We start from the raw sequence: 25,750 nt of genomic DNA, 5'->3' as shown, positions 1-25,750 counted from the left end.
AAAAGACACAGGATCTAGAAAAAATGGGACCCAACACAAAAAAGAGGCAAAGCAAGGCAAAACAAGGCAACAGGTTTCAAAACCTGCAGAAGATGCGATTGATAATGATGGTTGGTCTGAAGCCATTGTCAAAACCCATTATCTGGCTGTGGGCTGGCACAGCAAGCCACAGCTCTTCCCCAAGCCTAACCACACCTGCTCTAGAAGACAAGGTATGTGGTCAAAAAAGAAAAGAAATACCCACAGGAAGAAAGACATACCAAGCTGGGTGTTTTTCCATCAGAGCTATGTTTCAAGTGGATTTCAATTAGGTTTAGAGGGGAGATTTTCAGTTTGTTTGGGGTTTTTTGGTTACCAAGGCAGAACTTGGAAATAACAGGTTTGGGTCCAGGCAGCTGACCCAGGAGGCTTAACACCGCTCACAAGTTGGAGCTCTAAATATTGTCATTCATTGGGTCTCTCAATGGGACTTAACCTTCTCTAGCTCTTTCCACGATTGTCAGCTAAGAAATGGGCTAGTGATTGGACCCATAATTGGACCCTATGACTTATTTCTTATGAATCCCTGAGCTTGAAGCTCTGAAGAGCAATAAGATGGTCCCACATGATAAAGACCTGACTTAAAGTGTGTCATTGTTGGAAAGCTCTTTGATAAGATACCCAGAGATGTTACAGACATGAGTGTCCCCCAAGCAGCCTTTGCCGTGTCGACTGCTTTAAAGAGTTTCCCCACGATGTGACAGAGGGTGGCCACTGACATTTGGCATTTGGGAATCTAGAATTTAAACTACTATTGGAATCCTTTCAGTCCTAAATTATTGGAGGTACAGGCTACATCTATTTCAAGATGTTAACCTGTGTGTTCCTATAAAAGAAAATACATTTTAAATGCCATTTTATTTTACTGAGGAAATGATAAAATGGTTTTGTCATAATATAAAGTGGGAGATATAGATAAAACAAGACTGACCATTAACGGATGGTTGTTGAAGCTGGGTTAAGGGAACATGGGGAGTCAGGATATTATTCGGTCTATTTTCTTATGTTTGAAATTTTCCATAATAAAAAGTGGGAAAAAAAAAAGAATGAAAAAAGAAGTCCAGACAGAACCTCCCTCCCACAGTCACTGAAATTGCCCAGATAACAAAACAGCAGCTATTAAATGAATTGGCAAAACAGGCTATGGTTGAGGTAGAGTTTGTCATTAATTAATAAGAGAAACTATTTCTGGCTTAAAATGTGTGAATTTTAATAATGACTTCAGAGGAAACCTTCAAATACTCATGAAGGGGAGGCCATGTAGGAAGACTCACATCCTGGAACAGCGCTTCTCAAACTTGAACCCCTCAAGGATCTTTGCAAAATGCAGAATTCACTCCTCTTTCATAGCTCAGCTGGAAAATCACCTCCTCCATAAAGCCCTTCTTGATTACCCTGTCCCTCACCTTAGACTGTACCCTACTATACTCTGCACAGAGTTCTCTTGGAGCACCTTCACTTCTTTGCACTGATTTGTTTATTTGAGCCCCTGGAAGAGTCTACTGTTAGCCTCAGCACCTAGCACAATGCCCAGCACATGGTCAGTATATAACAAATGTTTGATGAATGAATGAATGAATGATGAATGAATGGCTACAGAGGCCTAAGTTTACTCCTATTTTATCTATAAGGATTTCTCTCCTCCACCCCCACCCCACCCCCGTGTTCTGCGTTTCTGCTACAATTTTCTTGGAAAATATGCAGAAGACCCAGGCTAATGGCAGGGTCGCTGAGAGGTTTGGCCCGGCTTGGTTCCCAAGGACAACTTTCCTGGCTGGCCTGGGGCTTGCCAGCATCGGCAGCCCAGTGGGTCCACCCTCGGAAACTGGTCTCTCTTCTCTGCTTGCTAGCCCAGGGCATCACCCTCTGTAATTCAAAGCTGCTCTTCCAGAAGTGTGATGTCCTCAGGGCAAGAACCTGAACAGATCTGAAAACCTCCCATTCTGCAAGTTCAAGAATTAAGTCAGACTTTCCAAAACCATGCTTCTCAGACAACTGGCTCTGCCTGATGTTACCAAGTTTTACCAAAAAGGGGGCAGAGAAGAGGGGGATGAAGTTGAGAAGTCAAGGGCTAAGTTAAGTAAAAGTGAACTGTTTCACTTCCTTTAAGGGTTCTGGAAGCCTTCCACCCATCACTGTGCCCTGTGGCTGTTCTGTGGAACAGTCTGGCATTATACTGACCATGTTGCCCAGGACCCTTTGATCTTAAGGCTAATATGCCACAGAATACACGTGGGCAATACTGTCCTTAGTGATTCATGGGGTCTCACTTCTAATGAGTTGAGTCATTGTTGTTACAGGGGTATTGCAGGGTGTTCCAGCCTCACATTCTTGCCTTGTAGACCCACCTCTCCCCTTTTCTTCCAACACAGGTGTTTCTAATGGGTCTCTCTAGCCAGACTTTTGCTGATGTTCTTCCTCCCTCATTCTTTTTTTTCTTTCTACAGCTGATAGTCAGAAATTTGTCCTTCTGTTTCCTTTACCCTTTAGATCACATCTCCTACTCCCCAAACTGAAAGAGAACTCCTATATTTAACTCCCTCTTCCGATCACTTCATTTGTTCTTTGTTCTGGATAATTTTGATAGTTTGCTATTGCTGTTGTTATTATTATTACCGCATTTGTCCACATGTCTTTACTTCTCAAAGCATTTTCATATAGACACAGTATCACTTGTTCCTTGTAAAACCCCAGCAACATATGCAGAAAGTTGTTCTCCCCATTTACCCATGAGGAAATGGGGCTCAGAAAGGTGACACTGGTGGATGAAATCAAACATGACAGTCCTTGCCCCCATGGAGTTTACAGTCTAGCCTCTTGAAGCATTACAGTCAGACCATTATGTCTTGCCCTTTTGACAGGAACAAGCTCTGAAGTTCTGAAAGCTTTTTCTTTTAATAGATCTGCCCCATCAATATACGCAGCTCATGTAATACTCTCAATCAAGCCTGGCAGAATTCCTCTTTAGCTTTTTTACTTTAATGATAGACAGACAAAAGGACAATTCTCACTTTGTCCTTGAAGATATTTATGGGAGAAATGGCCCATAAGCCCAAAAAGGACAGAGATAAGCATGAATGAATGAATGAATGAATGAATGAGTGAATGAATGAATGAATGAATAAATGGTGACTATGAGGAAAATGCACCTGGTGATCCGCAAGCCCCGTCTGTGGATTCCCAATACTACCTTTAGGCACAGAAACTTAGGAGTAAGAAAAATCTAAACAAAAAATCCCAAAGTCATCTGAGCGCTCAGATGTTATTACTACATATTTGCCAACTGCCCACATCCATCAAGCTATTTAGAGAAAGCCTGCTGTCTAGGAGTTTGGGAATCTAGGACAATACGATCTACATGAAGAGGTTCCTTACACCCGGACAAAAGTATCGCAGACTATGTTCAGGCATTGATGTAAGCCTACACAGAGCGTGTGTGTGTGTGTGTGTGTGTGTGTGTGAGAGAGAGAGAGAGAGAGAGAGAGAGAGAGAGAGAGAGAGAGAGACTGAAAGAGAGAAAACCTCACTTCCCACTGGCCAAATATGTACTAAAGTGATGATAAAGATGACGAAGGCTTTCAAAGAGAGAAGAGGTGTTTTGAAGAAAAGGGAACATATTCTAAAATTAAGATTTCAGTATTGACAACTTAATAGATAAAAATATTGGCATATTTAGCAAACAAAAATAAAAATACCAGGAATAAACCTCAAAACCATGCAAGAGCTATACAATGAAAGCTTCCCCAAGAAATTAAAATTTAAAAATAAAAATTAACGAATGGAGAGGCATGACATTACGTATTTGATGTTCGTCCCAGTATTAATTACGAAGTGAATTATAAAACGAGTTCATAAACGTGAAGCATGTGCCTGGCAGAGAGTAACTGCTTAATTAATATTTGTCACTCTTGTGGTGTAAATGTGAAAAATTAGAGATGGCTGTAAGAATTGATTCCAACATAGACTAAATTAAATATATACATGTATAACAGGGAATGTTATATAAATTTTAAAGCATGCTTTTGACAAACTTTTATAATGCAGGGAAAGGTTTACAGTAAAATATCAAGTAGGGAAAAAAGACAGAACATAAAGGTGTTTGTGCAGTGAGATTCCACGTTCTTTATCAGTATCCACGTACCCATATCCACGCACTCACACTCATGAACAAGCATGGGGAAAGTGTTCCGAAACGTCTACAGTGATCTTTTCTCGGGGGCAGGATTATGGACAGTTATAATGTAAAGGTTAAGAGCAAAATTCTGTTATCAGGCGCCCCAGGGTTTGAATCCTGGCTCCACTGCTTTCTGTTATATGACACCAATGAAGTTACTTAACTTGACCTTGAGTTTCCTCATTTTCACATTGGAAATAATATCACCTACCGCCAAGAGATGGTTGTGTGACTTCAATGGGATAATATATGCAAAGGACTGGAAAAACCTTAGCTATTATAATTTCAAGTTTGACTATAAGTGTTTAGTATTTTCCAATTTTCTATAATAAACGTTTAGAGCTCATTTCTAGTCAGAAATAAGGATTTTTCTAAAGGTAATAAAAAGAAAAATCTTCAGAGAGAAGAAGGAAGGGGTTGGGACATAAGTGGATTCTTCTCCACCTCGAAGGGTGATTCTTGCTCTAAATCTATGTTCTTATCAAGCTGAAAGGTCAGCTCTATAGCTAACTCGAGACAAATGCTGTTCTATTCTGATGTTTTGTTCTAGCCCTGAAAATCTCCAAGGATAGAGAAAAAACAGCTTACTGCATACAGTTCCTGCCACAAAGTAAATGCTTGGAAAATGTCAGAAGTTTTGTTGTTTTGGTTCCAATTTTACTGAGTTTTTACCTAAGCAGAAGCTCACTGCCATGGCCAAAAAAAAAACACCCAATTTTTTTTTATTGAGACATAATTAATATGTAATTCTGTATAAGTGTAAGGCTTACAGCATGTTGATTGGATACTTCTATATATTGCAGTATGATTGCCATTGTAGTGTTAGCTAGCTAACACCTCTGTCACGTCACATAATTACCATTTCTTTCTTGTGGTGGGAATAATTAAGATGTAGTCCATTAGATCTTTGATGTTTAGAAGTTTGGTATTTATAATAGAGTATTCACTACATAATCACTATACTGTGTATTAGATCTCCAGCATCCATTTACTTACTAGTTATAAGTGTGTACCTTTAAACAGCATCTCCCCAATTCCTCCATTCCTCAGCCCCTGGTAACCACCACTCTACTATTTTTACAATTTTGGCTCTTTTAGATTCCACGTATAAGTGATATCATGGAGTATTGGTCTTTCTCGGTCTGACTCATTTCACTTAGCATATAATACCCTCTAGGTCCATCCATGTCGTCACAAATGGTGATATTTCATTCTTTTCTGTGGTAGAGTGTTAATTCCACTGTATATATGCACCACAATTTCTTTATCCAATTGTTTATTGCTGGGCACTTAGGTTGCTTCCATATCTTGACTATTGTGAACAGCGCTGCAGTGAACATGGGGACGCATATGTCTTTTCGAGATAGTGTTTTGGATTTCTTTGGATAAATACCCAAGAGCGGCATTGCTGGGTCATGTGATAGTCCTACTTTTAATTTTTTGAGGAGCCTCCATACTGGTTTCCATACTTAAGCCCACTTTTCTGTTCTGTCTCTCCGCCACCTAGAAGCCACCTGATGCTCCTGAGATAAGTCCTTCGTGCTTTTGAAGGACATGTGGCTCATATTTTCCCTTGAGTCACACTAGCTCCTCAGCGAGTAGCTGCCAACAGCGGGAAATGACAGACACCAGACAGAATATCTCCATCACTTCAAACATTCCATGAGGCCCCAAAATCTCTTCTGCATTTGTGTTGGATTGTGGCCAAGTCCAAGGCCCATTTTCAATGAGAAAGAAAATGGGTATCTATCCAGAGAAATCCAAAACACTAATTTGAAAAGATATATGCACCCCTATGTTTACTGCAGCGCTATTCACAATAGCCAAGACATGGAAACAACCGAAAAGCCCATCGGTAGACTGGATTAAGAAACTGTGCTACATTTATACAATGGAGTATTACTCGGCCATAAAAAAGAATGAAATCTTACCATTTGCAACGATCTGGTTGGACCTAGAGAACATTATGCGAAGTGAAATAAGTCAGATGGAGAAAGACAAATACCATATGATCTCACTTATATGTGGAATCTAAAGAACAGAATAAATGAGCAACTAACCAGAAATAGACTCAGAGATATAGAGAAAAAACTGATGGTTGCTAGATGGGATGGGGGTGGGGATGGGGGAGAAGGTGAAGGGATTAGAAAGTACAAATTAGTATTAGTAACATTGTAGTCACAATACCGCCAAGGGGATGTGAAAGACAGTTTGGGGAATATAATCCATAATGCTGTAAAGATTTTGTAGGGTGTCAGATGGGCACATGTCTTATTAGGGAGACCACTTCATGGACAGTGTAGGTGCCTGATCACTGCACTGTACACCTGAAGCTGAAGCTAAATAATATTGAATGTCAGCTATAATCGAATATCTATATCTATATCTATATCTATATATATATTTACGGGATGTGGAGTACAACATAGGGAACAGAATCAAGGGAATTGTAACAGATATATACGATGTCAGACGGGCAGTAGACTTGGGGGGGCGGTTATCACTTTGTGAGGGGTGTAAATGTCTAACTATTACATTGTTTTGTACCCCGGAAACTAATTTTTTTTTAAATGGAGGGGGCAGGGGGTGTGGCAATAGACATCTGCATGGCCAAAGACAGAGAGAGCCTTCTCGTCCATTTATGGCCATCCCTGGCTCCTGCCGCCATTGTGGAAAGCTGGCTTGGTACCAGTTAGCTCTGAAGTTCAAAGAGAAAAGCTGGGAAAAGGGATTCAGATGCGGGAGGAGCACTTTAAGCCAACACAAAGAAACATCACTTAACATCACGTCCCCTGAGAGAAGGCGCACGGCACCTGGGAAATTTTCTGCCTCTATTTCTCAGAGGAAGAAAGCAGGAGAGTGGTTCTCCCACATGCATTCAACATTTTTTGAATACTGACCATGTGTCAGATGCTGTGGCGACCCTGTAGATAAAGGCCAGCTTTATACGGCTGACATTTGGGGCATCTGTGTTCTCGGTGACTAGAAGCTGCCGACGTGTTGGGTCGGTGAATTAACCGCTCTTCTTCCCCTCAAGAATTCTGAACCAGTTAAGAAATATGACACAGGAAACCAGCAGATGAGCTGTTTGGAGAGTGTGGCTTCAGATCCACAGCCAAAGGGATCCACTCTGCCCCCAAATTGGGCAGAGACCCAATCTTCTATGGGCAGCACAGCCTTTCCCTGCTTGGCGAATGAGACAGTGAAGGTCCCAGCTCTCTGCGAACTTACATTTGAGTGAGGGAAAATGGACCATGCACAGGTTAGCACACAAAGAAGATCATTTCAGAGAGTGGTAAGCCTGGTGAAGAGAATAAACAGGGAAGTATGAGAGAGGACTAGTGGGGGGCAGGTGATGGAGAAGAGATTCTACTTTAAAAAGGGCGCTCAGCAAAGGATGAAGGATGAGAACAAGCCAGCGTGGGAAGATCGGGGCTGAGCCAGGATATGCAAAGGCCCTGGGGTGGAGTAAGCTTGGTGTATTCCAGGGACATACACTATGACATCTATGTCAGCTACTTAAAAAGAGTTTAACTCCCCCACGAATAAATCCCAGAATAGGCCACAAAACAGAAAGTTAAGATGCTGTTATCCAGTGGGGTGTCTGTCACACAAAAGCTCCTAACAGACCATTATTACTTCGCCCTGGTTTCAAGCCAACCTGCTCCCACCTTTAGCACAAATCCTTGGTTTCCTTCTACTTCAACCCTCATTCCAAACTAGAACAATGACTCGAAGCTAATGTGGTCACTGAAGAAGCAGGATCTATTTCTGTCCGGGTCCCAGTTTCCCTCGGCGTCCATGACCCATGAGTGTAAACGGGACTTACGTGAATGAACAATAACCCAGGTTTCACGCGTTCTTGTCTCTCCCTGCCAAGCCAACGCCTCGCAGAATTCCTTCCCATATTTCTAGGCGGTGTGTCTCACATGCTCACACAAAAGTCTGATCTGTCAACAGCTGCGGTGCCTGGCTGCTGCTCCCAAGCTGCTTCTAAGCTGCTTCTAAGCCCTACCACCGTCTCTTGCCAAACCTCACCAACTTCTCTGCGCTCCACCACTGGGGCACTGGAGCCCTCAAGGTGCAACAGCTCTGTCGCTAGGTCTGGCTTCTTAAAAAAGAAAGAGAGAGAGAGAAAGAGAGAGAGAGCGAGAGAGCGAGAGAGCGAGAGAGAGAGAGAGAGAGAGAATTGTACAACAATATACTAAGTAATTTTTAGTATATTCACGAGGTTGTATAATCATCCCCTCTATTTAATTCTAATAAACTTTCACCAGCCCAAAAAGAAATCTCATACCCATTAGAAGTCATTCCCTGTCCTTCCACCCTCCCAGCCCGCCCCTGGCATCCACTAATCTACTTTCTGTCTCTATGAATTTACCCATTCTGGACATTTCATATAAATGGAATCTCGTATTATGTGACCTTTCATGTTTCCCTTCTTGCCCTCAGCATAACGTTTTCCAGGTTACATGGATATGGTGTAGCATGCATCGGTCCTTCCTTCTTTTTAAGGCCGAATAATATTCCATTGTATGAATAGACCAATTTTGCTTGTTCATTCGTTGATGGACATTTAGGTTGACTCCATTTCCTTGGCTATTATAAATAATGCTGCTATGAACATTCACGTACGAGTTTTTGTGTGAATATACGTTTTCAGTTTTCTTGCGTATACACCTAGGAGCAGAACTGTTGTGTTGTATGTTAACTTTACGTTTAACTTTTTGGGGAACAGTTGCCAAAGCAGCGGCACCATTTTCCATTCCCACAGCAGTGAAGGAGGGCTCCAGTTTCTCTACATGCTCAGTAAGACTTGTCATTGTCTGTCTTTTTCATTCTAACCTTCCTAGAGGGTATCTTGTTGGGGTTGACAGTTCCCTAATGACTAATGATGGTGAGCATCGTTTCATGTGCTTATTGGCCATTTGCATATCCTGTTTGGAGAAATGTCTATTCACGTTCTTTGTCCATTTTTGATTGCGCTGTTTGTCTTTTTGTTGTTGAGTTGTAAGAGTTCCCTTTAAGGAATGCAAGGGATGCTAAGGGTCAGGCCCTCCGTTAAAAGCACTGGAAATAGAGTTGTGAGTAAAAAGAGACACAGTATCTGCCCTCATGGAGCTCCCAGTCAGGTGACAGAGACAAACATTCACCAAGTCAATAAGCAACAGAGTGAAATAACTGAGTAGCATCAACAGCCATGAAGGAATCAAACAAGGGCTGAATCAGAGCATAGGTCAGGGGACCTATTTAAGATGGGGGGGCCTGAGAAGGCCCCCCCGAGGAAGCTGACCAGTAAGCCAAGCCAGGAAGAATGAGCAGGCACTGGCCACCTGACAGAGAGGGAAGAGGGCTCCAAACAGAGGAGAGGACCTGGACGAAGACGGGGGACAGGAAAGAGGGAGAGGTGAGCAAGGGGAAGGCTCCAAATGACACTGGAGAGGCATGGGGGCGGGGACGGGTTTTCAGCAGAGGCCACTCGGGGCTCCCATCCCATCCACCCACACAATTGACTTCTCCTCTCTTCCCATAGGGCGTTATCAGGTATCAGGAGCTTTGCAGGAAAGCTACTTCCCACTAAGGTGTCACTGGCGGTTAAGGTTTCACTCTGTTACCCATCCGGGGAACAGAAATGTGCTTTCTGTGCCACACCAAGGAAAAGGGGGACCTCATGACAGAACTCTGGGCTTTTATTGAGATCATTTTCCTAAACACCGGGTGCAATCCTAAGGGAGAGACATTGGGCAAGGGGAATGTGGAAACATATCAAAGTCTATTTAATAGCTCATTTGTTTTCCTCTTCATCAATCAGCATATGACATAATAATATTATCAGTATAATAGCTAATGCTCATTGATACTATTTCCCAAGCACTGCTCTAAGCACTTTATGTGTATTAACTTGTTCAATCTATAATGTACAGGAAGCCAAAATAAAAAAAAATAACTGACAGTCTTCCATTGTTATCATTTTGTGTTTGGGGGCTAATTCTGTTTGAGTGTGAATGTGGAGATTCTGAGCACTTTTGGTCGTAGGTAAGAGCAAAGAAAATGCACATATTTTGTGAGGGGAATCAGTGGCACAGCTTAAAGATACCGTTTGCCCTATTTTTTTTTTTTTTTATCAGTGGCCAAATTTTTATTTAGTTAGACTCAAGTCAGCTACCTGGTGCTGGTATCAACAGTGCATTAAATCTAGCTCTTAGGTTTTTTGGGACGTAATGAAGTAGTTATTGTGAGGGCTTTTGAACTCACCATCTTTTGCCGAAGCTTGCAGCCTCATTAGAGAGTTGTCTTTGAAAGCAGAAACATTTGCTTCCTTCTCTCTGTGCGTCAGTTCTGCGTGTCAGTTTTCTCATCTGTAAAATGGGGGATACGTTTAAACTATAATGTTGACGTGATAATTCATTATTTTAACTAACATAGCCCCTGGCTTCACCTCCAGCCTCATCTCATCTCTCTCTCTCTGTCTCTCTCTCCCCTCCCTCTTTCACTCCTACATTTCACTTACACTGGGTTTTCTTGAATACCTTCAACAACAAATTATTTCCCACCTCTGGGACCTTTGCACTTGCATTGTCTTGGCCAGGCTTCTTCTTTCCCCTATTCTTTGCAGGCCTAGCACATTCTCAAGTCTCCAGGTCCCAGCCTACCTGCCCTGACCTCAGCGAGAGCTCCCAGCCAACACCCCATTTTTCTTGCCTGAATAATATTCTGTAATCATCTTGTTTATTTGCATATTTCATTATTTATTTTCCATGTGTACCAGAATGTAAGCTCCATGAGGGTAGGTAGCAGTGCCTGGCACATAGTTGGTACTCAATAAATAGTGTTTGAATAATGAATGAATGAATGAATGAATGGCTATTCATCTAGAGCAGTGGTTCTCAATTCCCCTCAACCTGAGATCAGATTCAAAAAATACTGATGCTGGAGTCCCATCCCCAGGTCTGGGATGGGGCTTGGGTAAAGAAATTTTTTAAGCCCCTCCAGGTAATTCTAAGGTGCAGCCAGGGTTGGGAAACACCAACATTGAGCAATATAACTTTGGAGGGTTTCCTTTTAAGTCGCCACCTGGTAGCCATCCCACAGGCGACACTGTCTCATCTGGCATCATGTGGGACGCAGCCAAGAGTTCTGCTCTAAAGACCAGGGGGAAAGGATGAAGCACGTTCCGTTCCGTCTTTTCCTGGCTCAGGGCAGTGGAACAGCTTTACCACTTGGTGTAAAGTGTTGCAAATTCCTAGTACCTTAGAGCCACTGGTGTTCAACTCCAGTGATCAAAATGTTTGGGTCTCTCCTTGGAAATACAGAAGCCAGGAGTTGCCTGTACTTTCTGACAGGTAGCCAGGAGTCTTAGCAGCATGGCCTGGTGACACAGTCTTGCTGCACCCCGCCAAAGCCTTCTTGAGGTTGGGTGGAGAAACAGTTGTCCTCATTTCTGGCTCCTGACCAACCTCCCTTCAGTGGGTCCTTGAGTATCAAGTGTCTGTCCAGGGAAAGGATGTATAAGTGAGCTTAAATAACGAGATATAGTGACCCTGATGTCATTAGTATTTGCTACAGGAGAAAGGAACTTGCCCTCTTTTCTGTCGAAATGTGACCTTCGCTGGCTCAAGGCCGCCGACCAAGACCTGGAGCTCTAATGAGTGGGATTTGTAATGACTGTTGTATTTTTCCAGCATCAGCGCAGGCCCAGCGAAAAGGGAAAAGGCACCGCTGGGGACTCCTGAGTGCCTTATACAATGTGTGATGACAGCACATTTGTTCTACATTCTGAGAAAGGTGCACTTGCCTCACAGAGGAGAATAAAAACTGTAAAGAAACTAAAAGCCCTTTCTAATACTTTGCACGGTGAACAGAGACAGGAACTTGCATCTAGCACCTTAAAATAATGGTGGTTGTGCAATCTAATTCTGAGGACTCCATCCTAAGGACAGGCTCGAATGTGTACAAAAATATATGACGAAGAATGTGCACAGCAGCCTATGATGTAATCGCCACAAACTATAAATAAGTGAAGTGTCTAGCGGTGAAGGGCGACCAAGCCATTAAAAAGAATGAGACAACCATTCTCACAACTTTTCTGTAAGTCTGGAGCTATTTGAAAACAAAAGGTTACCCCCCAAAATGCGCCATGACAAATTAAGATTTTTCCCCAAGAATGCAAGAGGGATGCAAGATTAGAAAGTCTATCAGTAAAACTCATTATTTTAAATGATGAAAGAAACAGGAATGAGACAGACCTACAAGCACTGGCTTAGAAAGTTGCCCACCCTGTATTAAGTGGAAAAAAGTAAGTTGCAGGACAAGTATAGTATGGTAGTATTCATATTTTTGGAATCAAGAGAAAAAGAAAACCACACACACACACACACACATACACACACACACACTTCACCAAGCTGGCTATGTGACTTTGGGCAAATCACTTTAACTTCTCCATGTCTCAATTTTCCCATCAGCAAAATGGAACAAGAGAGCACCTGCCTTATAGAGTTCTTACAAGGACTAATGAGATAATCCATGAAAAGAATTTAATACAGCGCCTGGCACATAATAAATGCTCAATAAATGTTATCATCAGCCTTACTAGTTTATCAAAGAAAGACTCAGAAGCTGAGACATTTAGAAAAGAAAACTTACTTGAAAAGAAATGCAAGGGAGTCCAACTTCAAAACAATCAGCTCGCCAAATGAAAAGCGCAACACAAGTATTTAAAGGAAACAAATGCAAAATTGCCAAGGTTACCAAGTTTTATATTAGTCTGTTCATGATTTTAAAAAAAAAAAAGCAAAACAGTATCATTCTCAAAAGATTACAATATCCACAAAAGAAGTGACCTATGTTTAGGCATCAACATCACAAAAGGCACAGATGAACTTGTCCTTGCCAAGGCTACGGGAAATACTGTTTTCAAATTGGAGGGGTGGGTGCAGGCTCGACAGACAGGCCCTGTTTTTCTTGGTGTATCGCAGGGTGCAAATTGCTGTTTCTTTCTCCTGAATGCAACACATAATGTGCTTAGTCATAATGAAAGCAGGAGAAAGGGTAGTTTTCCTTTCATATTACTTCTAGAAAAAAATCCAGAAGCAAATGCACCAACTGCTAACAATGCTTATCTCTGGGTAGTAGAATTGGAAGAAGAGCTTACTAGTTACTCTATGTTTCTGTAGCGTTTGAATGCTTTTCATGTTCACAAATTACATTTCTACTTTGTAAAAGAACTAACAGGATCATACAAATTTGAAATATCTAAGCCATCCCGTTTCTTTCTAGTTCTTCCACAGCATAGTTTGCTTTCTATGCTCTTCAGAACAAAATATATAAACCATGCGTTTTCTCTAAAACCCTTCAGTTTATAGCATCTCGCGAGAGAGCCAAATATGCTATTCCAATTGGGAGAGGAAAAGAATTGGAGAGGGGGAAACCAGTCCCTTTCTGCTCCATTGTCAGATCTCCACCCTGAAGCCTGAGACACCCCCCCACCCACCGGTGAAGTCCCGTAGAGTGAAATATTACAGTTCTAGAGTATCCACCCTCATCTCTCCCCCCACCCCCATCCTCATGTTTACCCAGATTTACCCGTGGGCAGCCCCTTCTCCAAGAACCAGAAAAGGAAAACTAATTCATCAGAGGACCTATGGGGAGACGAGAGTCCACAGTTGATACTGAAAGAGGCTTTTCATCTGTTTTTCAAACCAACCAAATCCTGGAATGAGCCCCAGAGAGATGCTGGTGTGCAGAGAAGAGGGTCACACAGGAGATGCCAGCTGGCAGCAGGTGATGAAGGTTGGGCAGGGTTTGCCCCTGACTTGCACCCAAATCCCCCACAGCCAGGTCACCAACATGGCTCTGCTGACCTGCAGCAAACAAGTTAAGTGGCCCAAGGACACTCCCCATGACCCCCCTCTCATTGGTGCTCCAGGGTCACGCTCAGGTGATAACTGTGCCTGTTCTTCCCACTTTTATAGTCAGTACTGCTGAGAACATGAAACTGCTTTCTCATCCGAGCAGCCAGGGGTTGACAATGTTTGGGGACAGAGGAGGTTTCATTATTTTTCCTCTGGTTACAGCAACCCCAGTGCACTGCCACGACTGATCTCAGAAAAGGGTTTCCCAAGGTACCACAGTAGAATCGTGACCAGTTTAAGAGGGTCTGACTACACCTAATTTGAAACTGAATTATGAGCTCAGAATTTGGGGTTCTGGAATTCTGTGCACTGGCTTTGACTGTAAAGACTCTAAATTTCTCCAACTTGAGTCCTGAAAGATTCTGCTCCAGCATGGGGGAGAGTCTGATCACCTAGGGTTCTGACAAGGAGCCCAGATGATCGTGTTGCACCCCAAGGATCTCAGCTTTAGAGGAAGAACAAGACAGGCAGTGGCAATTCACAATTAAAGCTAACGTTTATCGAGCATATATGACGCGCTGGGCCAACGCTCACTGCTCTGCATGCATTAACTCACGGGCTTCTCCAATATGGAGGAAGTGCTATGACTTGCCCTCAATTTACAGATGAGGACACCGAGACCTGGAAAGCTAGATAATTTGCTCTAACTCTCACAGCTGGTGAGACATGGAATTTGAACTCAGATCTCTCTGGGTTTAGAGCCCATGCTGTTATCCACGTCCGTAGGATAAATCTTAAGGCAGTGAGCATCTTGATCTTGCAGGACATTAAGGATCATCACCTAGACCAAAGGTTTTCAGTCCTGAGAAGCTTTAAAGAAAGAAAAAAAAACCTGGGGCAACAATCCAGGCATCCATCGATGGATGAATGGATAAACAATATGTGGTATATGCATGCAATGGAATATTACTCAGCCTTCAAAGGGAAGGAAATTCTGATACACGCTATAGCATGGATGAACCGTAAGGACATTATGCTAAGTGAAATAAGTCAGGCACAAAAGGACAAATATTGTATGATTCCACTTATATGAGGTACGTAGAGTAGTCAGATTCACAGAGAAAGGAGAATGGTGGTTTCCAGGAGCGAGAGGAGGGAAGAATGGGGAGTTAGTGTTTAGTGGGTACAGAGTTTTAGTTTGAGTTAGATAATGGTGACAGTTGTATAATGATGTGAATGTACTTAATGCCACTGAATGGTACACTCAGAGTTAAAACAGTAAGTTTTATGGTATGTATATTTTACCACAATTTTTTTAAAACACTGATGTCTGGTGCCCACACTGGTTAAATCAGAATTGTTCCAGGATAGGGCCCAGCTACCTGTATTGAAATAATAATAATAATAATAATAATAATAATAATAACAACAACAACAACAACACTAGCAGCAGCCAGGTGTTTCTAACGGGCACCCAGGGTTGAGAACGCCAGAATTCTGGAACTCACCCTGCTGCAGCCCCTCACATCGTCACAGGTTCCCGCTCTCCCATTCTCGTAAGAGGGCTGAAAGCAAGTACTCTTCACTGCCGAGTCTCCTGGCCTGTTGCTGACTAAGGTGGCCTGGATCCAAGAATTAATGGAAGGTTCCGGAAGCAGAAAGCTCTGTGGTATACTGGGTGTTTCTCTGGCTTGTAATTGTCTGCAGAGGCCTAATCCGCCTTAATAGTCCAGGAAGAGGAATGCTTATTACACAAGTGCTGTAATTTCTGGAGGAAGAGCAGAGGTTCCCACTGAAATCTACAATCCATGGCACTGATTGATTGAGTCCGTCTTTCCATAACTCATGAATGCGTCTTCTCAGGCTTTGGGCTGTAGCACACCTTTGGGGGGGTTCTCCCAGTGGGAGTTATGACAGAGAGGCTTATTGTACAAGAGAAGAATGGCATCTGGCCTTCAGCTCAGCAGCCAGCGTTCTCTGAGCACCTCCATTTTGCCTGGCACCGGGCTGGGTTCGAGGGGGACCCCAATATGCCCTTAACGAACTCACATTCTGTAGGGAAACAGATACGTTCATTCGGCCTATATATCTCTTGAGCTCCTACAGTATACCAGACACTGCTCAAAGTACTAGCAACAAGGGCAATATTTAAAATATTTAACAAGGGCACAGAATCAGGAAGGATGCTTTGGTGGGGTCTGGGGAGTTGCTGGATCTCAGGGAGGTCTGGGGGAATTCAGAGGAGGGGCCAGGATGGCAGGGACATTGGGCGGGATAGCGGCTGTTTACCAACCAGTACAGAAGTATTTCAATATTTTAACATCTGGGAAAACCATATGAGTAGGTACCAGTGAATGACAGCTTATCTTGCCACAGAGGTGAGCAGTTGAGTTAGGTCCCTGACTTCATGGATCAACCTTCTAGTGCAGGAGTAGAATTTTTTCCATCAAGGACCAAACGATAAATATTTCAGGCCTTGCAGGCCATAAAGTCTCTATCCCAGCTACTCAACCTTGCTGTAACACAAAAGCCGCCACAGACAATAGTAAACAAATGAGTGTGACTGTGTGCCAATAAAACTTTATTTATAAAAACAGGCTGGATGTGACCCATGGGTCATAGTGTGCAAACACCTGTTCTAATGGATGAGACAGACATACCGTTCATCCTTTCATTATACAAATATTTACCAAGTATCTTCTCCATGACAAATACTGCACTGGACTACCGTGCTGAACAAGACAGATAATGGTCCCTGCCCGCTCTTACACTCGAATGGGAGAGGCCAAATCAATCCTTCTCATATGCTATGGTAAACACTAAGATAGAAGTAATCAGGAAATGCGGAAGGGGAAGTTAATACCACCTGGGAGTTCAGGGAAAGCTTCCTGGAGGAGGTGATTACCTGTTGCCTGCTCCAATTGGCCTGAAGAGCACATGTCTTTCCTTGTGGGTTATCTGTCATCACCCACTCTTCCCTTGTGTCCCCCAGTCTCTGAACAGCTACAACAATGGAGATATCGAAGGATCCAAGCGGCTTGGGAGGAATGCCAAGTGGGTGGCCATCGCCTCCATCATTATTGGCCTTCTCATCATCGGTGTTTCTTGTGCAGTTCACTTCTCAAGGAAGTAAGTAGGCTTTTTTTTAATCCCTCCAGATGTAAAATGCCTTTTCTTGAATTCCCGTTGGAATCTGTTAGGATAGGGTAGGTTATGCTCTGGTGACAAATAATCCCCAACAAAAGCGTTTTCATTTTTTCTTCACTGTGGTTACATGGGCCATGTAGGTTACATGGGCCATGAAGGCTCTCTCCTCCATGCAGTCATTCAGGGTCCCATGCTATCTGAAGCTCCACCTTTTTGTAGCTGCTCTATCTAGAACAAAAGTCAACAAGCTTTTCCTATAAAGGGCCAGGCAGTAAATATTTTAGGCCTTGAAGGCTATATGGTCTCTATCACCATCTCAGTTGCACTTACTTAAATCTGCCATTTTAGCACAAAAGCAGCCATATACAATACGTACACGAATGGGTGTGGCTATATTCCATAAAATTTTATTTACAAAAACAGGTGGCTGGCCCGTGGGCCAAAGTTTTCCAATTTCTGATCTAGAATATCAGGCCTCCTCAGGCTGAGGAAGGGGAGAAAGACCAGAAAATTACACATGGGTTTTCACTGCCTCAGCTCTGGAGTGACAGCTGTCACTTAGGCTCACAATCTGTTGGCTAAAATAAATCACATAGTTCCACCTAACTGTAGGAAAGTGGGAAATGTGGGAGAGTAAATGGGATATTTAGGATTATTACTTGCTCTTACCATCTGATCTGATTTTACTACATGATTTTACACTCAACTAGCCTAACTGTTCTTAGTTTAAGGGCAGAAGAGTCACCACATATTTTTGGTATCACCAACGAGCTCTCATCTCATTAGGAGATGGATGCTGTTGATATTTACCTCTGGAGCTGGACAATTTTATTCTGATTTCTCCTGAGAAATTAGCTGATATGGGCTCCGTCTGCTAGATTCAATGGCATTTTCCATCAGAGCTTTGACAGAGGGCAAGGTCATGTGATGGACAACCAAGACTCAGAAATGAAGATCCATCTCTGTGTCACTGTACAATTTGCGGGATTGTAGAGGACAACTCTGAGGAATCCTTTCGCTCTTCTGTCAGAGCAGCATGGGTATTCCTAGACCATTTCCCTCAAGTTAAGAGGGTCAGACTCTTTGGCTGGATTTCATAAGGGTGGGGAAGGATTTCACTGAGTGGCTGAGGGAGGAAGGGGACACCCTTTAGCCTGCCAGATCAGCCAGCCCAGCCTTGGCAACCAGCAGTGTAGTGGATGTCACAGTAGGTCAACTTCCTGTCATACAAGCCAGGTCCAGGAGCAATCAGGGCAGTAGGATGGAGGAGACGCCAAAACAGGAAGTGTCACAAAGGGGAAAAATAGATGGCTTTGGCCAAAGAGAGGATAAAAGGACACTAAAACATCAAAGGAATCTCAAGGTTTCTTGTCTGAAAGATGACAAATGGATGATGATGGCCTGTGAAAAAGACAGTTGGGGAATAGATGTGAACACACCCAACTTTATTCTTTAAGGAAGGCTTAGTGAGGGGGGGGGAGGGCGGGGAGAGAGAGAACACGCATGGGGCTGTGGAGTATGGTGTTAGTGGTGCAGGTTTCATACCAGACTTCCTGGGTGCAAGTCCCCACCACCACTATTTACTGTGAAACCTTCAGCCAACTGCTTAAGGTCCCTCAGCCTCAGTTTCTTCCTCTGTATAATGGGGATTATAGTAGGACCCATTTAATAAAGCTATTGTGAAGGTGAATTAAATGATCCATAGAATGTGTATAGCTTGGTGTCAGTGGTACACCAAAAATACCAGCCATTTATTAATCCTATTGTTACTACTGTTACCAACATGACTGGGAGAAGACCTCAGGATTTAAGATGCTACTAAGTAGAGTTCAAGGCTTTGAACTCGTGAGCCAAACTCACAAGATGGTGTTCCAGGGGAAGGCCAAGTCTTGGCCTAACTACGAGGGACTTCTGAAAATACCTACTGCCCAGATGAGTGTTTGAGCTAAGTGGGTTATAATAATAGCGGCTGACACTGACATAGAACTTAGCATATGCCAGGTGCTGTTCTAAGCTCTTATGTGAATTAATCCTCCTTGAATCTTTACAGCAACCCCATAAGGTAGGTATTATCCCCATTTCGCAGATGAGGAAACTGAGGCTCAGAGGCGTGAAGAAATCAAAGACTTGCCTAATGTGTCACAGCCAGTTAGTGGTAAAGGCAGGGTTTAATCCTGGGCTATCCGGTCTGAAAACTGTGTTCTAAACCACAACACCACACTGCCTCAAAGCCAACAAGTCCCTTCTAGGACACTCAATAACAAAGGCCAGTAGATGGCACTTGCCTTGTGGTTACGTCTAGAATTGATTTTTATGGGGGATAGGATGGTGAGGTTGCAACCTACAAAAAAAAAAAAAAAATTGATGAGTCGGAGCCAAGGGTAACAAAATCAAAAGACTTCAGGAGTTAGGGACTAGACATGGATGAAGCAGCCTGATTGTAGAACAGTAGGGAGTGGTGAGGACTGTGGTGAATCGGGGGCACAATTTGAAGGGAGAAGTCACCCCTCTGCTCCAGCCAATTGTTACCACTTAGACTGCAGACCCCACATGGGGCCCACCTGTCAAAAGACATTAGAAAGCTGAGTTTTCATTTTCAAATCTCATTTTTAGATGTTGACAATCAGTTCACCTTCTTTAAATATGTGCTAAGGGCCAAAACCAAAAAACATACAAAAAGCACATCAGCAACCTGGAGATATCTACTTGCAGTTTCCGGTAGACAATTTGGCTTGCAAAGGTCCGTTTGCCCATGAGATACCATCCAAGCAGTTTTATAAGGGACCCAAAAGTCTTCCTATATGGGGACTTTGTCCATTATTAATATTTCTATCTGGAGACAAAGCATTGATGTACCTATGCTTGTGATTGAGGTTTTGTTAGTAGTTATAAAATATGAGAGTGGGTCACCTCTCCATCCCTTCTTCCTAAGAGGCAGTGTTTCGCAGTGGTTAGAACCCGGATTTCAGCACCATTTTTACCAAGATTCAAATCCCAGCTCTGCCACACAGACCACCCTGGCAAGTTATTAAACTTTCTGTGCCTCAATGTCCCTAACCATAGAGTGAGGATAGGATTACTTCCCTATCTGGATGGTCAGGTTCCTTTCAGACGGATACCTTTCCCTCCAAGTGATCAAAGAACACGAAAATGTTTGCCAGAGTTAGAATCCATGGGGAAACTGAAATGGAAAGCCTTTGTCGTGTGTGTGGGTGTGTGTGACTGCGCGCGCGTGCAAGAAACTAGAGAATGGAATCAATTCTATCTTCTGCTAAGACCAATCACAAGGCCAATTTCTCAGTAATCCTTTGAAATAAAATTCTCCAGCCCCAGGAGGAACTGAATGACAAGGCAGAGGTTCGGAAACTTTGGGCTGCGTACCTGCTGCCTGGGGAGGTTTAGAAGAAGTTGACATTCAAGCCCCATTTCAATGGAGTCCAACTCACTATGTCAGGCGTGAGGCCTGAAAATCTGCATTATCCACCTCTGCACTCCCTCCTGGGCTGTGGATACAGGTGGTCAGCAGAACATTCTTGGCCAAACCCTGGGACACTTCCTCCCTCCGAAACGGAAAAGGAAGAGCTCACGAACCGGAGCCAGCCGTTAACGGAGTGGTCAGTTTTCATTACATCAGCAACCAACCTCACCATCCTAGCGTGTTATATCTAACTCTGTGCCAAGGAGGGGAGTCAGGTTACCACCTAGGAGATGTACCCACAGGGAGGCTATTTTGTAACCATCCAAGCGGCTGGCTGCCAGGAGGGAGGGACTGGGAACATCCGACCTTTAGCGCTGACCGAGCTCTGAGAGGAGACAAAAGCCTTGATTTGAATATGGGAGTTTTCTGAGTCCCATTTAAAAAAAAAAAAAAAAGCTGTCTGAAGTACGCTATTCCCTTTTAAAAATCATCAGGTCCTTTCTTTATCATCAGGATAAAGAAAAAATTATTCTTTATCCGTATCAACAAAACAGTAACCAATCTCAAAGTCCCTGCCTTTTAAAAATTATTTTTAATCCTTATCAAGAAAACTAACCAATCTCTTCTCCCCCAAATGATCGAAATCCCAGATAGTTAATTTTCTTGGATAGGCTCAGGTCACGATAGTCTTTACCCGAACTCATAAAAATGTCTCATTCATCATCATTTTACAGGATATCTATGTAAGACACGTGGTGTTTGTGGAGCAAAGAAAGACAGTTTTGTGACAACAAACCCACAAGAGCTGGGAATCCCTGAACTAAAATATTCAGCTGTTTTGGAAAGAATACTGTGCTGACAGAGAGAGGCAGGCACGCCCCCACCGTGCATTAAAAATGCTTGTTTGTCATTCTTAGAAATAAGAGCTTTCATGTTCCAAGGTTTCCAGATGGAATCAGAAACTTGCAATCTCTCAGAGTCAGAAAATTCCCTGCTTTCAAGTTGCTGGGGAAAATGGAGAAGCAAATCACACAGCGGGGAAGCATTTAAATATTGCAGCTGTCTATGTATCAATCCTAATCATTCAAGTCCCCGCCGAAATCAACATGTCTGCAGGCTTCTACTTTCTGGGGGTGCCCTGAGAATTCGCACAAAGGTAGGTTGTTCTGGTTGGTTCTCAAAGCCTCAGAGCCACCTATGGCAGATCAGCTGAGAAGCCTGTAAAAATGCAGATTCCTGGGCCCCAATCAAGACCGAGTGGCCCTGAAACATGCATTGTCACAAGCACACTAAAGTTGAAGAACCACTGTTGTAGGGCTTTGCATTGAGTGGAGAACATTGCCTGTGTGGACGGATGCCACAAAGCAGGACATTTTTACATTCCTCGGGTACTGGTAGAAGCTTCTGTGGTTGCTGCTTCCTCCCTACTCCCTAGAAAGTTTGTTTACACACCTCCCAAGATTCCTCTTCCTTGTCTCCTCATGGTCAGGTTCATGGTCACGTGTCTGATGCTCAGTGGAATTCAGTGAAACTTCCTTAGCCGCAAAACCAGTGGTCCATGACAAAGCTTGGGTGTGAGGGAGATAAGTGTTGTCGGCCACAAAGATGACAAATGACATTCGGTGGAGCTTTGTCTCACGCAGGGGTGTGGTTATAACGTCAGGTCACAAGGTGAACTTTGAGTGTAATCAAAATTAATCTTGGCAGCATGCACAGGAGGGTACCCTACTAGAGACTCTCACACCCTGCCTTTATCAGCCCATTAGGGCCCGTGGTCCCTCCACTGCTGGAAGAGACGACATTCCTGGGGTGAGCATCAGCTGTAGTTGGCGGTAGGTTCACACACTGGAACCACGCTCTGAGTGCACACAAAAGGAATGGGAGTCACATATCCATCCATTCTCCTGAGCACTGAGCCAGGCAGTGGCCGGCCTCTCCAACCCCATTTAAATAGCTGCTTTTTTCTTTTGGAGCAACATGAATAGTTCATTTGCCATGAGTTAAACACATGAACAATGCAATTCCACTGAACTTCCATCTCTGGGTGGTCTTGTAGGTATCTAAATCGCCAGGCACGCCCCCCACCATGTATTAGAAATGCTTGTTTGTCATTCTTAGAACTAAGAGCCTCCCTCTTCCCAGGTTTCCATTAAGGAAGAACTTGACCTCTACACCAGGTTAAGGGTCCCCACAATCGTCTCCCACTGGCAGGCATGGAATTAGCCAATATTAACCTATTCTGCACTAGTAAAGCTTCTGTCTTGTAAATGGATGGGAATGAGTCCCTTTCTGGCCTCAAAGTAACCTTCAATTACAGTAGGATTGGAAGTAAGCACATATATCAAGGTGGGCAAGAAGACGTTGGCCTTTTTGCGAAAACATAAAAACAAATGCATATTTTTTTCCCCTGTATTATTGGCTGGAGTAAGGCTTTCTATGGATTGTTTAGCCCAGATGTGTCTTTAGAGAATTTCTGTGATTCCATGGTGAAAAATGGGGACCATTACCTATTTCCAGAAGGTCTCTTTGTTGGTTCAGATAAGTTGTAAAGATAATTTACAGCTAAGTCATCATCAACAATGGGAATATTTTTGCTTTGAAAATGATATAAATTGGTGGACACTGACAAAGGAATCATCAGAATAAACATAAAAAAGATGTTCAACCTTGCTGGTCACCAGGGAAACACAAACTAAAGCAACAACGATATGCTATGTATTTTTTGTCGGCCAGATTGAAACAGTTTAAAAGATGGAGACTATCAAGGTTGGCAAGAGTGTGAAGAACTGGATACTAATGCTTTTGGTGGAAGAGTAAACTGGAACAGACTTTGGGAGGTCAATTTGGTTGTATCTATTAAACTGTAAAATCTATGTCCTCGCACCCAGCAATCCAACTTCATAGTACCCACCCTACATACAGGTGCACAAAAAGGCATGTGAACTAGTAGTTCTGTTCCCTTCGCTACACATTAGAACCACCTGGGAGCTTATCAATGCCCAGGGCCCAGCCTGGACCAGTCAAATTAGAATCTCCAGTGATGGGGCTGGGCACAGATAGGTTACGGCTCTCCAGGTGATCCTAAATGTGTAGCCAGGGCTGAGGACCAAGGATGGGCAGTGACGTTCACTCAGCTGTTTTTGAAATAGGGGAAATTTTGGAACAACCTAAATGTCCGTCAGTGGGAAAATGGTTAAATACGTGGTGGTTTATTTGAAGGATAGGCTACAACACTGCAGCTCAAACACGGAACTCTCTCCCTTATTGTGGCTTTATAAGGCCCTGCATGATCTGGTGGCTGCTTCTCCCTCCTCAGCTCCCAGCACACTCCCCTCAACTCCTCCACTTGTGACACAAGCATGCTCCTGCCACAGGGCCTTTGCACTTGCTGGACCCTCTGCCTAGGATTTTCTTCCTCCTGAAATCCACATGGCTTATTCCCATCTCTCCTTCAGATGCCAGCTCATGTGTTACCTTAGGAGAGGCTACTGCTGACCAACTGTGCTACAACAGAACCCACCACCCCGCTTCTTCTTCTTCCTTCTGTCCCCTTATACTTTCCTTCCTAGTACTTACCACTCCCTGAGAAATATCTATATTTATTTATATTAAAATATATATTTATATATAAATGTACATGAATAAATTTAATATATAATTTATATAAATTATATTTAAATAAATTTATTTAGATATTTCTTATAAATTAAATATTCATTATAAATTTATATTATATATTTTATAGTTATATTAGTTATACAGAGGCTGCCAAAAACGTATACATGTTTTAAGAAAGGAAAAACCTGTATTAATATATACCGATAACAAAAGATAAATACAAGTTACGTTTGACTTCTGCAATTACAAGAGGCACTCAAAGTGGTTACCGTCAGCGTCCACTTTGTTTCCCCCCATGGTTTTAAATGATTTTAATGTTTCAAACCAACTGAGCATTTCATACACCAATTTCCTTTGCCTTTTTAAAATTAATAACAATGCCTTTCATGTAACTTGGTTCTTTTTTTCTTTTTTTTTAATGTATATAGTAGCCATTTTGGTTTTTTGTGTTGCTGGTATCATTGCAAGATACATACAATCCCTTTATGGTTTTGTCAACAGAATATCATTAGAAAAGTTTGGCCTAGAATGGGAATCCTGATTTTTTTTATAGTTAAACATTTATCATTTATATCCCTCACACAGTGATCCCTCCCCTGCCCCATCTACTGCCCTCTGACATCGCACACAGTCATTATATTTCCACTGCCTCTATTCCTAATGCTGTACTCCGCTTCTTGTAACTATATATCGGACACTTCTGATTACGGCGAACTACTGCTTGAGCAATGTTGACCAAAGTGTGACCATCGCTTAAAATGTGTATACATTTTTTTGGCACCCCCGGTATAGAATACATAATTATAATTTACATATTAATATATAGTCACATGTATTTTTATGGTCAGTTTCCTCCTACTGGAATGAAAACACTGGGAACATTTCCATTTCTGTCACTGCCCATAACAAGGGAACATAACACTTCAGGGTGCGTACTTTGCAGCTAGACTGTTTAAATCCAGATTTAAATCCAGCTTCTGCCTCTAATAGCTGTGTGCCCTTGGGTGCATCTTTTAACCAATCTGTGCCTCAGTTCTGTCATCTGTAAAATGGGGATAAAACAGTACCTCTCATAAGGGTGGTGGTAGCATCACAGCACCTGGAGTAGTGCCTGGCATGTAAACATTTATTGAATAAATGAATGAAGTTACACACACACACACACACAGTGTGTGTAACTTCATTCATTTATTCACCCCTTTACGTGAACACGCTCACAAGATGAATTTCTAAGTGCCTATTCATAGACTCAAATGCAGAGACAACAATGCCAAATGCCAATAGTGCTACTAACCCTTAAGGAGGAGAATGAGACCCCGAAATGCTCAGCAAGCATTTGGCTGCATCTGCATCATTTGGGTTTGGTTTTGGTTTTTTTGCATGTGCCACATGTGAAATAAAATGTGTCTAAACACAATGTTTCTCCAAAGTGCTTAGACTCAAAAGGATGCAAATCCACTAGTCCACGTCAGACTAACAGCCATGGCAGAAGGAAGGCCT

At 42.8% G+C, this 25,750-nt stretch overlaps 1 protein-coding gene and 1 long non-coding RNA gene across 6 annotated transcripts in view; one reads left to right on the top strand and one right to left on the bottom strand.

Moving 5' to 3' along the window:
- LOC141569253 (uncharacterized) overlaps positions 1-25,750 on the bottom strand; it is a 295,225-nt gene that overhangs the window by 253,813 nt on the left and 15,662 nt on the right. For all 5 annotated transcript variants that reach the window (XR_012492761.1, XR_012492757.1, XR_012492759.1 and 2 more), the window contains exon 2: positions 10,469-10,572. This is a non-coding gene — a long non-coding RNA (uncharacterized LOC141569253). The remainder of the gene's footprint in view (positions 1-10,468; positions 10,573-25,750) is intronic.
- Positions 1-25,750, top strand: part of TMEM233 (transmembrane protein 233) — a 35,242-nt gene that overhangs the window by 7,431 nt on the left and 2,061 nt on the right. The window contains exon 2 of the mRNA XM_019753967.2: positions 17,060-17,196. Coding sequence (XP_019609526.1) covers positions 17,060-17,196 — 137 coding nt within the window. The remainder of the gene's footprint in view (positions 1-17,059; positions 17,197-25,750) is intronic.

The sequence above is a fragment of the Rhinolophus sinicus genome, linkage group LG16, assembly GCF_036562045.2.
Source record: "Rhinolophus sinicus isolate RSC01 linkage group LG16, ASM3656204v1, whole genome shotgun sequence".
Lineage (NCBI taxonomy): Eukaryota > Metazoa > Chordata > Mammalia > Chiroptera > Rhinolophidae > Rhinolophus > Rhinolophus sinicus.
This window is presented reverse-complemented; position numbering and strand designations above follow the sequence as displayed.